Below are 16,814 nucleotides of genomic sequence, written 5' to 3' on the forward strand. Positions count from 1 at the left end.
GCATTTATAAGTAACAAGACAGTAATAACATAAATCTGTTACTGGAACATGGACTCTACAATTTGATGCCACTGTCAAAATATACGTAGCTAAATAGTTAGATTAAGGGCTAATTACATTGAGTAGGAAATCAGTTACTAAATTCATAATGTGGATGCATAAAGCACTATCAAATTCTCCCCTCTGTTATTTAATGAAGGCGTCACAAAGTTAAAATAAACAGGGTATCATCACTGCTAATTGATGGTGAGAGGAACCTGAGACAGTCGTGTTGAGTGTCCAAATAATGGGCGGAATTTTTGATTCATTTTTAATTAAGTGTTGTCTCTGGCGGCAAAAGCAGAGGGCAGCCTGCCAGCTGCCTTGCCGGCTTTACCTGCCATATTTTCAAAGGTGTGGGTCACACAAAGTCACGCTGGCGAGCCCCCAAAGCAAACTCGGTTCCTGAGAGATCGGGGCACCCCAACTAAAAAATAAGAACAATAAAAAGGACCACCCCAGATATGGCAGCCCCCTCCCCAAATGGACACATCCCCTGACCCCGCACGGACCTCCCCAATGGACGTTCCCCTGGCACTTCCCCCTGACACACTGCTGGAACCATTGCCAGTGGGCAGAGCCAGGGGGCAGTGCCCTGCCAGGATACCGCCAAGCATGACCTTCTACCCCAAGTCCTTTTTGGTCCAGACCTGTTGTAAACCCCAATGGGCACTGCCCAGCCATGCCGCTGACCACTCGGGAGCTTCAATGGCCTCCGAGCTCCCCAGCATGGCCATGGCCATTGGTGATTCTCACCATTCTCATACCATTCTCCGGGATCAGCGCGATCTACGCCTGCTGGACAGCACAGTGGCACAGTGGTTAGCACTGCTGCCTCACAGCGCCAGGGACCCGGGTTCACTTCTGGCTTGGGCAACTGGGCGGAGTTTGCATGTTCTACCTGTGCCTGTGTGGGTTTCCTCCGGGTGCTCTGGTTTCTTCCCACACTCCAAAGATGTGCTGGTTAGGTTGAATGGCCATGTTAAATTGACCCTCATGTACCCGAACAGGTGCCGGAGTGTGGCGACCAGGGAATTTTCACAGTAACTTCATTGCAGTGTTAATGTAAGCCGACTTGGAACGCTAATAAATAAACTTTAAAAATTTTAAAGCTGCAGCGAGGTTGGAGAATCATCCCCTATGAGTGACCAATCTCAGTGTGACTTACAATTTTAATTAAACCTTTCTGCATTTTGTAAATTAAAGATGTATGCAATTAATTGAAATTGTGACTGGTCACATTATGATCAATATTCTTTTGTAGTTATTGGTAAATCTTTATATCTACAGTATTTGTTAGTAATCTACTATGTTCTTATGTTCTTACTGGAATAATCTGGAAATACTTGACTGAATCTTAACTTCGAAAAGTGGGATTGTGATTGGTTCAGAATTTAAAGTCCAAAACATCAGATGACAAAACTTAACCCACCGCACCCCCTCTCAAACCTGCCTACTTCCAGTTAGAAGTTTAACAACACCAGGTTAAAGTCCAACAGGTTTATTTGGTAGCAAAAGCCACAGGTGAGTGGGAATTCTGTTCACAAACAGGGCATATAAAGGGTGATAGCCTGGACTTGCAGAGTCTCACTGGCTGTCCTGTCTGGAGACAATACACATCTCTTTAACCTGTCTTAATGCTCTCTCCGCTCACATTGTTTGTACCTTTAAGACTTGATTAGCTGTAAGTATTCGCATTCCAACCATTATTCTGTAAATTGAGTTTGTGTCTTTATATCATAGAAACCCTACAGTACAGAAAGAGGCCATTCGGCCCATCAAGTCTGCACCGACCACAATCCCACCCAGGCCCTACCCCCATATCCCTACATATTTTACCCACTAATCCCTCTAACCTACACATCTCAGGACACTAAGGGGCAATTTTAGCATGGCCAATCAACCTAACCCACACATCTTTGGACTGTGGGAGGAAACCGGAGCACCCGGAGGAAACCCACGCAGACACGAGGAGAATGTGCAAACTCCACACAGACAGTGACCCAAGCCAGGAATCGAACCCAGGTCCCTGGAGCTGTGAAGCAGCAGTGCTAACCACTGTGCTACCGTGCCGCCCCTGTTTGTGAACAGAATTCCCACTCACCTGTGGCTTTTGCTACCAAATAAACCTGTTGGACTTTAACCTGGTGTTGTTAAACTTCTTACTGTGTTTACCCCAGTCCAACGCCGGCATCTCCACATCATTACTTCCAGTTCTCAGAGTCGGGAAGAAGGACGGGTGACAAATCTGTCTGCAGGAGGTGGTTTGGTTATTTAAATATTTTAATGAGTTTACCTGCCTTCATTTCAACAGTTATTCTATTTTTAACCATAGACATCCTGGTTTCCCAGACCTCAGGAAACCTAGCAGGTGAAAAGAGGTAAGAAGGGCTGAATCTATGAGGTAAGTGTTTTTCTATCAACTGCTTGTTGGTCAGAAGCAGCAGGAGAATGTGTGAGCTGGTCATAAAAGAGCACTGGCCTTCCCCCTAAAGCTGTCCTCACCTCCTTTTAGCTGCTAGATTTTCCAAGGCCTGGGAAACCCAGCCAGCCAGGGTTAAACTGAAAAAGCAGGTTAAAATCAGAGACTATCAGCCTTATTAAAATATTTAAATTGCCACCTGATCTCCATTCCACCATATGGAGCCTGAGGACGTCATTTAGCACCTGGAAGATGGATACTCCATGGTTGAATTTCTGGGCCAGTGCAACCATTTCACACCATTTCGACAGAATTTCTATGCATCTTCCATTCCCCTTGGATTTCACTGTAGCATACCGAGGCTTACTTGGAAGCTAAATCACTGAATGGCCTTATTAACAACAAACAGACTAGATATATCATGTAATTCTGCCTTGCATCAGATCAATGCTTTGTTTCTGTGGCACTAGTTACTATGCAGGGACATGATTTTCCCACAGGGCATTTCTGAAATGCACAAAATTAATCACAGTGTCATAAATAGACTGCATTTCACTTTTGGGAGCAGTATTTATAATAGGTTGTAATCGGGAGATGGAGACTGCTCCGAATTACAGAATCAGCTGTTTATAATTAGGCGTTCTTCTTTTAAGAAGTTTTGACTGATTAGGGCATTTGATATCATTTGATATTTGATCTTATTTCTAAAACTATGACTGGAAATTAAAAGGGTACAGGACACTAGAGATGTTGCAGAAAATATTTAGAAGTGCGATACTGTTAAATTATACCTATAAGGAAAGTGCGAATATATGCTTTGAAATGTGATATGGTGTAACTGACAGACTACAGTGGAACTTTGAATGAACAATTTTTCATTTCAGGTAGAGAGAATTAAAACAGAAAGCAAAAAAAATGCAGGTGCTAAAAATCTGGAACAAATACAGAAAATTCTCAAAATGCACAGCAGCCTCTTTGGAGAAAAAAGTATAATGAATGTTTTGGGGCTGGAACCTTTGCAGCAGAAAAGTTGAAATGTGTTTTTATTTGATAGCTACATATCTTCATTAAGCTTAATGTGCGGGTTAGGCGGATTGGCCATGCTAAATTGCCCCCTCATGTCCCAAGATATGTAGGTTAGGTGGATTAACCAAGCTAAATTGCCCCTTCATGTCCCAAGATATGTAGGTTAGATGGATTGGCCATGTTAAATTGCCCCTTCATGTCCCAAGGTATGTAGGTTAGGTGGATTAACCAAGCTAAATTGCCCCTTCATGTCCCAAGATATGTAGGTTAGATGGATTGGCCATGTTAAATTGCCCCTTCATGTCCCAAGGTATGTAGGTTAGGTGAATTGGTCATGCTAAATGTGTGGGGTTATGGGAATAGGCAGAGGGGGTCCTGGGTAAGGTGTTCTTTCGAAGAGTCGGTGCAGACTCGATGGACCGGATGGCCTCTTCATTTTCTTGAATATGGGGAATTCTTCTTAAAAATGCAGGGTGTGCACAAGGTTCTGACAAGCCCATCACACAACAAACAACTGGTGCTCAATTTGTAAAAATGAAATGGCCAACAGGAAAAGTGAAAATGCCCACAAACTGTACTCACAGAGTTTTAGTATTTTTCCTACATGGCACGTTGCTTCTTGCACAGGTTCCGGTCAACTTATCCACTTCTTCCACAATGACAAACGGAGTTTCTTCCAAAGTAACAATAGTTAGGTGGCTGTCATCTACCTCACTGTCCGCAAAGGAATTAAATCTCGGCCACACAGGATATTTCAGTGCCAGACTTTGGTTTTCCCACTTCCCGACCTGTAACATGAAGATATCAAAGTCATTTACATGTTTATTCAGGTTTCCCAGGATAGAGACAACTGTTAGCAACAATTAATTACTTTTATGTAACACCTTGAATGTAGTAAATAATTTCAAAGCTCTGTTCAGCAACATGAACAAGCAAAATTTGTTACCAAGCCACATCACAAGATATTAAGATAGATGATCCAAAGGTTGAGCTAAGAAGTAGATTTTAAAGGGCATCTTAAAAGAGGAGAGGAAGAGATGTGGGAGGAAGTTACAGAGCTTAGGGGATAGGTAGCAGTAGGTACAGCCACGAATAGTAGTTTGATGAAAATTAGAAAATGCACAAGGTGCCAGAACAGGAGGAGCACATAGAGCTTGGAGGGTTCTATTGCTGGACGAGGTCACTGAGATAAGAAGACACAAAGCTATGGCATTCAAGAATAACAATATAGAATGCATCCTTCTATAGTTCTGTTGTACTCTATTTTGAGTCTGCACTGAGGTGAGATAATATTACTGTGCAGACAACAGCAGCTTCCACCAACCCCACACCACTCTATGAAAGCTGGAATTCAGAGCAATCTTGGGCAGACATGTACACAAGATGCATCCCTCAACATGCAGAATGACTATGAAGGGACCTCACTCTAACACACCAGCTTTACTGAAGTCAGCTGTGCAGCACAATAGAGGTGAGTTAGAGTTTCTCTGAGTTTCCCAGAAAGATTGGTGGGAGAGCTTTGAAAAACCAATAAAAATAGTGTAAACTCTGAGTATAACAACCCAATATGAAGCATATGAGTCTCCAAGGAGCACTTTTACCTCATAACTCAAACTGTCATCACTCAGAGTTGCCTCAAGGTTCTTTTCTGCACTGGTTCCAGAATCTAGTGCTGGTTACAGCAGTCAAGGTGGCCTGACCAGAGTTTCATTATGACTTGCACTGGCTTGAATTTTACTCCTCTGACTTTGCAGTGTAACATTCTGTTAACATTATTAAATGCTGCTCTGTCTTTGTTGGCAATGTTGAGCATGAAATCAACCAATACTTACAGGCTTCTTTTCGACATCATATGAGGAAAATGCATTGTTCATTTTCCATCCATTGTACAGTATTTTACACTTAACTGTATCTCAAAATGCACAGCTGTATCAATTTTCACGTTCTCTTGTTCTTCCCAATAGCATATTTTATCTAACTTATTCTGTAATTTCTAAGCAGCCTATGGTTCAATTGTCTTTCCTAGTTTGGTAACATTTGCAAACTTGACCAACGTACATTGAGTTTTTGAAATGAAGTCACAGACATAAATTAACAGTTAGGCCTTGTGGCACCGGACTCAGTACATCTCCCACTGCAATATAACTTCTCTAACAGGCACACATTGGTTTATATTCCCGCCAGTTTCTTAACCATTCCCAGTATTGACCCTGAATCCCCACAGCTTTTAGTTTAGTTTTATCATTAATGGCACAAGTAGGCTGGCGTCACTGCAATGAAGTTACTGTGAAAATCCCCTAGTCGCCACACTCCAGCACTTGTTCGGGTACATTGAGGGAGAATTTAGCATGGCCAATGCACCCAATCAGCATGACTGTGGGAGGAAACTGGAGCACCCAGAGGAAACCCATGTGGAGACACGGGGAGAATGTGCAGACTCCACACAGACAGTGACCCAAGCCAGGAATCGAACCCGGGTCCCTAGCGCTGTGAGGCTGCAGTGCTAACCACTGTGCCACCGTGCCACCCCGGCTTTAAGCCTTCCGTGTGCAACTTTGTTAAATACCCTCTGGAAGTTAATGTATGTCATGCTGTAAAATATTCCAGACTCTATTTGAACTGTCATTTCCTCAAGGCGGCCAAGGAGATTGGATGGTCAGGCATGATCTTTCCCTTCTGGCTCTGTTGTCTCCCTGTTATTGTTTAGATAAGCCTCAAGTTTACTTTTGATAATCATTTTTTCTAACAGTGAAAGAAGGCAAATGAGAAATTTGTTGCTTGAGTTTTGCTGCCCTCTGTGAACTTAGGCACCACATTCGGATTTACATTGAATGTACATACAAAAATTTGAATTAGGAGCAGGTGCCACTTGGCCATTCAAGCCTGCTCTGCTATTGAATAAGATCATGGCTAATCTGATTGTAACCTCAACCTCACATTCCTGCTGACACATGCTAACCTTTCACCCTCTTGTTAATCAGGAACTTATCTAGCTCTGACTAAAAATTATTCAAATACTTTGCTTCCACCATCTTTTGAGGAAGAGAGTTAAAAGTCTCATGGCCATCTGAGAGAAAAGAATTCTCCTGATCTCTGTCTTAAACAACCCTTATTTTTAAACAATAAACCCTACTTCTAGATGCTCCCACGAGGAAAGGTCCTGGCCACATCTATCCTTCAGGGTTTTAAAGTTTTCAATCAAATCCCCTTTTACTTTTCTAAACTCCAGTGGATACAAGCCTAACCTGTCCAACCTTTCCCCATTCCTGTTATTAGTCAGTAAACCTTCTCTGAACTGTTTCTAACACACTTACATATTTTCCTTAAATAGGGAGAACAATACTGTGCACAGTGCCTTGACAAGCTCTCACCAGTGCCCTGTACATCTGAAGTGTAACCTCACTATTTTTGTAATCAATTCCACTCACAATAAATGATAACATTCCAGTAGCATTCCTAATTCTTTCTGCATATGCAAACTAGTCTTTTGTGATTTATGCACTAGGACACCCAGATCTTTCTGAACTTTGGAGCTCTGCAATCTCTCACCATTTAGATCATTAATTTCTTTTTTAGTCTTCCTGCCAAAATGGACTATTTCATGCGTTATACTCCATTTGCCAGATTTTTGCCCACTCACTTAGTCTATCTATGTCCCTATGTAGCCTCCTTATGTCCTCTTCACAATTCAGTTTCCTATCTATCTTTGTGTTGGCAGCAATTTTTGCAACTATACCTTCAATCCCTTCATCCAAGTCATTTATATAAATTGTAAACAGTTGAATTCCCAGCACTGATCCCTGTGGGAGAACACTTGTTACATCCTGCCAACGAGAAAAACACTCAGTTATGTCAACTCTGTTTCCTATTAGTCAGTCAATCTTCTATCCATGCTAATGTGTTACCCCCTGTACCAAGCGCTTTTATTTTCTGCAATAACCTTTGATGTGGCATCTTATCAAATGCCTTCTGTAAATCTAAGCGCAGTAGATCCACTCGTTCCCCTTTATCCACAACACGTGTGATTCCTTCAAAGAACTTCAATAAATTACTTAAACATGATTTCCTTTTCACAAAACCAAGTTGACTCTGCCCGATTACCTTGAATGTTTCTAAGAGCCCTTATAACCTCTTTAAAAATAGATTCTAACATTTTCCATAAACATCTGTTAGGTTAATTGGCCTGTAGTTTCCTGCTTTCTGACACCCTCCCTTTTTGATTAAAGTAGTTATATTTATTATTTCCCAATCTAATGGAACTGTACCTGAATCTAGGGAATTTTGGAAAATTAAAACCAACGCACCGACTATCCCATTAACTACTTCTTTGAAGAGCCAGATGAAGTCCACCTGGACCTGAGGATTTGTCAGCTCTCAGCCTAAACAATTTGCTCAATGGCACTTCCGTGGTGATTGTAATTTTTTTGAGTTGGTCACTCCTTTCCATATCCTGATTTACAGCTATTTCTTTCATGTTACTTGTATCCTCGATAGTTGAAATACTTGTTCAATTAATCCGCCATCTCCCTATTTTCCATTATCAACTCCCCAGATGCACTTTCTATAGGATTTTTCCCTCCTTCTTAACCTTTTTGCATTCTTTGTTGTTCTTTGTATTTTGCCCAATCTTTTGACCTACCATCATTGTTGCATAATTAAATGTTTTTTCTTTAACTTTGATACTGTCTTTAACTTTTTTAGTGGACCATGGAAGTGGATCCTCCCTTGGAAACTTTCTTTCTTATTGGAATGTATCTATTCTGTGTGTTCTGAAATATCCCATTAAATGCCTGCTGTTATATTGACCTATCGCTTAACCTAATTTGCCAGTTCACTTTAACTAGCTCTGCTGTCATACCCTCATAAATACCCTGATTTAAGTTTAAAATACTAGTCTTAAAATACTACTCCTCTCCTTCAAACTGAAAGTAAAATTCAATCATATTATGATCACTACTACCTAGCATTATGACCTTGGGGTGCCTTCACTATGAGGTTATCAAAGATTCTTAGACAGCACCTTCCATACTCACGATCACTTCCATCTCAAAGGACAAATGCAGCAGATACATGGAACACCACCACCTGCAAATTCCCCTCCAATCGCCTTTATGACTTGGAAATATATTGCCGTTCCTTCGCAGTCGATGGGTCAAAATCCTGGAATTCCCTCCCTAATGACATTATGGGTCAACCCACACCACATGGATTGCAGGAGTTCAAGAAAGTAGCTCACCACCACCTTCTCAAGGACAACTAGGGATGGGCAATAAATGCTCGCCTAGCCAACGACACCCATGTCCCACAAATAAATTTAAAAACCCTGTCACATTGCACAATACCAGATTGAGTTCAACCTGCTCTCTGGTTGGCTGTCCTGACGTGTTGTCCTAAGAAATAATCCCAAAAACACTCTAGGAGCTCCTAATATATGATACCTTTGCCCATCTGATTTTTCCAATCTATATGTAGATTTAAATCCTGTATGATTATCACCATACCGTTCTGACAAGCTTCCATTATCTTTTCCTTTATACTCTATCTTGCCATGTAGTTAATGTTAACATAGACCACTTCCACAACTGACTTCTTGCCTTCATGATTTCTCATTTCAACCCAAACGGCTTCTACATCCTGGTTTCCTGAACGTAGGCCATTCCTCTTGAATGTGCCAATAGCATCATTAATTAACAGAACCACCACCCCGCCCCCACCTTTTCCTAACTTCATCTCCTTCCTAAATGTCACATACCTTTCAATATTCAGGTTCCAATCTCTGTTATCCAGTAGCCATGTCTCTGTAACGGCTATCTGATTATATTTATTCATTTCAATGTATGATATCAGTTCATCCCTTTTGTTTCAAATGTTACGGGGGCGATTCTCCCAAAAAAATCCTAAAAATTCTAAGCATCGAATTCACGTAACAACTGGAGTAAATCCTCCTGGTTTTTTCAGTGGGAGTTTCAAAATGAATGTCCCACACTCTGCACTGCTGAGTGCACTAGTGTCAATCAGTTCAAAAAGCTGGGAGTGGGGCCAAATCCCACTGGAGAGGCCGGCAGAGTAGCACTGAGGGAGCCACTGCGCATACGCGATCTGTCAGCGACAAGATTGATGCATGCGCAGTGGTCACTGTCTGCCGGCCTCCCACTTGCTGACCAGCTCAATCACTGACCAGCCCCGCGAACACCGCATTGCCAGCCATGTGACCCCCCCCCCCCCCCCCCCCCCCCCCCCACAGCCTGATCGCTGGCTCCCCAAAAATACCCAAGCCAGCCTCAACCCCACCGCAACCCTGATCTTCCGATCCCCTCTATGCTCCCTCCCGATCCCCGCAGCCACCCCCACCAGTAGCCCCGATCATGACCTGTCCCCCCCTTGCAGCCCCGACCCCCCCTCTCCCCCCCCCCCCCCCCCCCAAGTGGGCTGACCCCCCTTCCCTGATGGCCAGCCCTGATCGCTGGCCTCCCTCCCTTTGTCACTCAGCCCAAGGTGCATTGTGGTTTCGGGACCCCCCACCCCCACCAATTGACCCCCAGAGGCTCCGCTCCACCATCAGGCCCCACCCCCATTAGGCCCTTCCCCCTTGGCATTGCCCGATGCCCCATGGGCAGTGCCAAGGAGTCTCCGGCCATTGGCACTTTGCCCCATGGGCAATGCAAGGGGGCCCAGGCTGGCACTGCCAAGGTGGCAATGCTCAGGGGACATTCCCTGTACTCGACCCTCTGGGGGGACCTTGATTGCCTCCCCCAGCACTCCAGTAGGGTTGGGCCACCAGCTCCCCCCAAGTGGGGAGCTATATTAAACCCCGCTGGAGTGAAACATTCTTGGCGGGGAAGAAGGGGCTACCAGAGATTTCAGTGCCCGGCTTGCTAATGATATTCAAATATATTAAAATTATCATTTAAGTAAATTATGTAGCTCCGCGCCGATTTCCGAATGACGGCGCTGGAAATCCAGCTGCGGAGGCCATAGTGCCCAGCGGGGAGCCCACGAATCAGCCTCTGCTACAGTCTCCCAGCCTGCTGCACGACAAAAGCAGTGCAGCGAGCTGGGAGAATCGCCCCCCTACATGAGTTTTGATTCAGTGCCTTTATAGAAACATAGATACTAGAAGCAGGAGTAGGCCATTCAGCCTTTCGAGCCTGCTCCGCCATTCATTTTGATCATGGCTGATCATCAAATTCAATATCCTGATACCCCCATATCCCTTGATCCCTTTAGCCCCAAGAGCTATATCTAATTTCTTCTTGAAATCAGACAACGTTTTGGCCTCAACTACATTCTGTGTAGTGCATTCCACACATTCACCACTTCCTGGATGAAGAAGTTTTTCCTCACCTCAGTTCTAAAAGATTTACCCCTTATCCCCAAACTATGACCCCTAGTTCAAGACACCCCACCATTGGGAACATTCTTTCTGAATCTACCCTGTCTAATCCTGTTAGTGAATATAACCCTAACTGACTTAATCTCTCCTCATATGACAGACCTGCCATCCCAGGAATCAGCCTGGTAAATCTTCGCTGTACTCTCTCTATAACAAGGGCATCCTTCCTGAGATAAGGACACCAAAACTGCACACAGTACTCCAGGTGTGGCCTCACCAATGCCCTATACAGTTGTAGCAAAATATCCCTATTCCAATACTCAATCCTTTCATTATGAAGGCCAACACACCATTTGCCTTCTTTACTGCCTGCTGTACCTATGTGCTTACTTTCAGCAACTGATGCACGAGGACTCCAAGGTCTCGTTGAGTATCCACCTCTCTCAATTTACACCCATTCAAGTAATAATCTGTATTCCAATTATTACTACCGAAGTGGATAACCTCACATTTATCCACATTATACTGCATCTGCCATGCACATGCTCACACACTCAGCCTGTCCAAATCACGCTGAAGCATTTCTGAATCCTCCTCACAGTTCAGCCTGCCACCCAACTTTGGATCATCTGCAAAGTTGGAGATAATACATTCAGTTCCCTCTTCCAAATCATTAATATATGTGAACAGTTGGGGTCCTAGCACAGATCCCTGCGGAACTTTACTAGTCAGTGACTACCAATCAGAAAAAGACTCATTTATGCCAACTCTTTGCTTCCTATCTGCTAACCAGCTTTCTATCCATCTCAAGACATCACCTGCAATCCCATGTGCTTTAACTTTACATAGTGGTCTGTTATGTGAGACCTTGTCAAAAGCCTTCTGAAAGTCCAAATAAACCACTCCACTATTTCTCCTTGGTCAACTCTACTAGTTACATGCTCAAAGAATTCTAATTGATTCGTCAAGCATGATTTCCCTTTTGTACATCCATGCTGACTTTGTCTGACTATACCACTGCCTTCCAATTGCCGAGTTATGAAATCTTTGATAATAGACTCTATCAACTTCCACAGTACCAATATTAGGCTCATTGGTCTATACAAAAGAACAAAGAACCAAGAACAATACAGCACAGGAACAGGCCCTTCGGCCCTCCAAGCCCGCGCCGCTCCCTGGTCCAAACTAGACCATTCTTTTGTATCCCTCCATTCCCACTCCATTCATGTGGCTATCTAGATAAGTCTTAAACTTTCCCAGTGTGTCCGCCTCCACCACCTTGCCCGGCAGCGCATTCCAGGCCCCCACCACCCTCTGTGTAAAATACGTCCTTCTGATATCCGTGTTAAACCTCCCCCCCCTCACCTTGAACCTATGACCCCTCGTGAACATCACCACCGATCTGGGAAAAAGCTTCCCACCGTTCATCCTATCTATGCCTTTCATAATTTTATACACCTCTATTAGGTCACCCCTCATCCTCCGTCTTTCCAGTGAGAACAACCCCAGTTTACCCAATCTCTCCTCATAACTAAGCCCTTCCATACCAGGCAACATCCTGGTAAACCTCCTCTGCACTCTCTCTAAAGCCTCTACGTCCTTCCGGTAGTGTGGCGACCAGAACTGGGCGCAGTATTCCAAATGCGGCCGAACCAACGTTCTATACAACTGCAACATCAGACCCCAACTTTTATACTCTATGCCCCGTCTTATAAAGGCAAGTATGCCATATGCCTTATTCACTACCTTCTCCACCTGTGATGTCACCTTCAAGGATCTGTGCACTTGTACACCCAGGTCCCTCTGCATATCTACACCCTTTATGGTTCTGCCATTTATCGTATCGCTCCCCCCGACGTTAGTTCTACCAAAATGCATCATTTCGCATTTATCAGGATTGAACTCCATCTGCCATTTCTTTGCCCAAATTTCCAGCCTATCTATATCCTTCTGTAGCCTCTGACAATGTTCCTCACTATCTGCAAGTCCAGCCATTTTTGTGTCGTCCGCAAACTTACTGATCACCCCAGTTACACCTTCTTCCAGATCGTTTATATAAATCACAAACAGCAGAGGTCCCAATACAGAGCCCTGCGGAACACCACTAGTCACAGGCATCCAGCCGGAAAAAGACCCTTCCACTACCACCCTCTGTCTCCTGTTTCCTGTTTTCTCTCTACCCCCTTTTTGAATAGTGGGCTTACATTAGCTACCCTTCAATCTGTTAGAACTATTCCAGAGTCCAAAGAATTTTGGAATATAACCAGCAATGGATCAACTATTTCCAAGGCCATTTCTTGAAGTACTCTGGGATGAAGATAATTAGCACCTGGAGATTTATGCACCTTCAATCCCATCAATTTCCCTAAACCATTTCTCTACTAATGCTGATTTCCTTCAGCTCCTCACTAAAACATATTTCTCTCAGCACTGCTGGTACATTATTCATGTCTGCCTTTGTGAAGACTGAAGCAAAGTACTAATTTAATTCCTCAGCCATTTCTTCATTCCCCGTTATTAATTCTTCTGTTTCTGACTGTAAGGGGCCTACATTCGTTTTTGTCAATCTTCTTCTCTTTAAATATCTATAGAAACTTCTACAGTTAGTTTTTCTGTTCCCCGCTAGCATACTTTCATACTCTATTTTTCCATTCTTAATCAATTCCTTGGTCCACCTTTGCTGAATTTTAAACTGCTCCCAATCCTCAGGTCTATTGCTTTTCTTACCAATTTGTATGCTTCTTCCTTGAATCTGATACTATCTCTAATTTCCCTTGTAAGCCATAGTCTGGCCACAATTCCCTTTCCACTCCTATGCCAAACAGGAACAAACAACTTCTGGAGTTCACCTATTCATTCTTTAAATGCCTGCCATTGCCTATCCCCTGTCTTTCCTTTCAGTAATGTTTCCCAGTCCATCATGGCTAATTCATGCCTTATACCATCATCGTTACGTTTGTTGAGATTCAGGGCCCTAGTCTCAGAATCAGCTACATCACTATCCACCTTGACAAAGAATTCTACCATATTATGGTCACTCATCCCCAAGGATTCTCTCACAGCTAGATTGCCAACTAATCCTTTCTCATTGCACAATACCCAGTCCAAATAGTCTGTTCCCTTGTTGGTTCCTTAATATATCGTTCCAGAAAACCATCCCATCTGCACTTTCTCCTCTATTTCCCATATTAATACTGTTCTCTCTTGCTTTTTCTCTGCTCTTTGACCTACCTCATCTTCCCATGATCCCTTGCCCCCACTATTTAATTTAAAATCCTTTAAAGATCCCTCATTATGCAACACTATCCCAATGGTACAGATCCCACTTTCCCCAGTGTTGAAGCCAGCATCCCACAAACCAGAAACTACTTCTCCCACAACAGTCTTTGAGCCACACAATCATTTCTCTAATCTTACTTTCCCTATGTCAATTTATACATGATTCAGGTAGTAATCTAGAGATTATAACCTTTGAGATTCTGCTTCTAAACTTCGTGCATAGCTTCTCAGACTGACTGTGCAGAACCTCCTTCCTCATCCTACCTATGTTGTTGGTACCTGTAAGGTGCACAACTACTGGATTATTTCCCCTTCCATTGGGAGCTCCTCTCCAGCCCTGAGCAAATGTTCCGAACCCAGGCAGGCAACATAACCACCTGGACTCTCACTCTTTGCTACATAGAACAGAATTAATCCCCTCACTATACTGTCCTCTAATGCCACTACATTCCTTTGTGCTCCCCTCATTTGAATGGCTTCCTATACCACAATGCCATGGTCAGTCAGCTCATCCACCTTGCAACCCTCATTCTCATCCAAACAAGCTGAAAGAAATTCAAACTTGTTGGGTAATTTCAGAGGCCAACACTCCTGCCCTCTGGGTTCCCTTAGCTGCCTCAGCTGCAATCACATCCTCCTGTTCCTGACCACCTTCCAAATGAGAAGACCCCACCCTAAGGTGTGTGACACAAAGAGTTCAGTCAATTTTCACCCTCATTGATGTGTTGCAGTGTCTGCAGCTCAGCCTCAGCTCAATGACTCTGAGCCAAAGGTCCTCAAGCTGCAGACTTTTTTTTATTCGTTCGTGACATGGGTGTCGCTGGCAGCATTTATTGATCATTCCTAGTTGCCCTTGAGAAGGTGGTGGTGAGCTGCCTTCTTGAATCACTGCAGTGCACGTGCTGTGGGTTAACCCACAATGCCGTTAGGGAGGGAATTCCAGGAATTTGACCCAGCGACTGTGAAGGAACGGCAATATAATTCCAAGCCAGGATGGTGATTGGCTTGGAGGGGAACTTGCAGGTGGTGGTGTTCCCCTGTATCTGCTGCCCTTGGCCTTCTAGATGGAAGTGGTCGTGGGTTTGGAAGGTGCTGTCTGAGGATCTTTGGTGAATTGCTGCAGTCTATCTTGTAGATAGTACACACTGCTGCTACTGAGCGTCGGTGGTGGAGGGAGTGGATGTTTTTAGATTTGGTGCCAATCAAATGGGCTGTTTTGTCCTGGATGGTGTCAAGCTTTTTGAGTGTTATTGCAGTTACTGCAGACATGCTTGTCCTGGATCATACTGGTATGCAAGAGTGACCACATGCTGCAGCCATGACACATCACCTGTCTTGCCATATTCATGTGCTTTAATTAATGACTTAATTATTCTCTTCAATTGTTCATTTTCTTTTATATATTTATTAATTTTTTCAAAAATTCCTGTTTTATTTTAAATGTTAGGTGTAGAATAGACCTTTTTCTGCTTACTGGATACTTGTCAAATACTTACCAAAAAGTTCTCTTCTTCCCCTCTAATAGAGTAAGAATCAATTCCTACAAGGTGAAAAGTTAGACAAAATAAATAAGTCCCTCCCTCCCTCCCTCCTATCCTCCCTCCCGTCCTCACTAAATTCCCTCAGCTCACCACACTATCATTCTCCGTTGAGGTAGCGCTGAGAATGTCTGAATTTATATGTTCTGAATAAAGAGACTAGCTGACCCCCAGTTACAGCAAAGACCAGTTCAAGCTAATTTCCTTAATTATTTCAGCTGCTGCCAGTGGATTGCTTCTATCTCCTTGCTTCGGCCCCTGGATGAGGCTTAGAATTTTAACAGTTCTTGCAGCTAAACGCAAACAATATGAGATTTTTAGAAAGATAATTACGTTCCTCGCAGCTCACCAAACCCTCACACTTTGTTGAGGTCACACTCCAGCGCTGGACGCACTGAGAATATATTTATATGTTCTGAACATATACAGCACAGAAACAGATCATTTGACCCAACTGGTCCAATTCGGTGTTTATGCTCCATGCGAGCCTCTTCCCACTGACGTTCATCTAACTCCATCAGCTTTTTATTCACATTGTTCCAACATGTTTATTTTACTTTCACAATACCCAGTAGCTCCCTCATCATGATTGAGAATGACTTAAAAATCAGCTTCCTAGACTCACTTAACACTCTGGAATAAATACCAGAATAAATACTGGCACAAGCATGATGGGCCAAATGGTCTCCTTCTGTTCCGTACCATTTTATGATTGCATTACTATGAATGCATTTAGTTAGAGAGCTTTCAGCCAGATTTAATTTACTGTAATGTTTGGCTGCTAATAAATTAAGGTAAGCCTTAGATTTAGTTCTTTCTGCAGCTGAGGGTTAATGGAAATCATAATTTTTAAACTTCGGCTTAACTCATTTATTGCTGCATTTTTATCAGCTGGACAGTTATTTCAGTGACTTTCAAATGACTTCTTGAGGCATTTTCTACTCTTCCCTTCTTCAGAGAGCAGGGGAAGCGGGATCATTGAATATATTCAAGGCTGAGTTAGACAGATCTTATGATTTACAATGAAGTCCAAGAGTTATGGGGGCAAACAGTAAAGTGGAGTTGAGGCTGCAGACAGACCAGCCATGATCTTACTGAATAGCGGAGCAGGCTCAAAGCGCCAAATGGCTTCTTCCTGCTCGTAGTTCTTATATTCTTTGACTTTTGAACAAAATCA

At 43.3% G+C, this 16,814-nt stretch overlaps 1 protein-coding gene across 1 annotated transcript in view; it reads right to left on the reverse strand.

Moving 5' to 3' along the window:
• Window positions 1-16,814, reverse strand: part of grin2aa (glutamate receptor, ionotropic, N-methyl D-aspartate 2A, a) — a 327,307-nt gene that overhangs the window by 85,562 nt on the left and 224,931 nt on the right. The window contains exon 6 of the mRNA XM_078239844.1: window positions 4,070-4,275. Within this exon, the coding sequence (XP_078095970.1) occupies window positions 4,070-4,275 (206 nt within the window). The remainder of the gene's footprint in view (window positions 1-4,069; window positions 4,276-16,814) is intronic.

This window comes from Mustelus asterias, chromosome 23 (genome assembly GCF_964213995.1).
Source record: "Mustelus asterias chromosome 23, sMusAst1.hap1.1, whole genome shotgun sequence".
Lineage (NCBI taxonomy): Eukaryota > Metazoa > Chordata > Chondrichthyes > Carcharhiniformes > Triakidae > Mustelus > Mustelus asterias.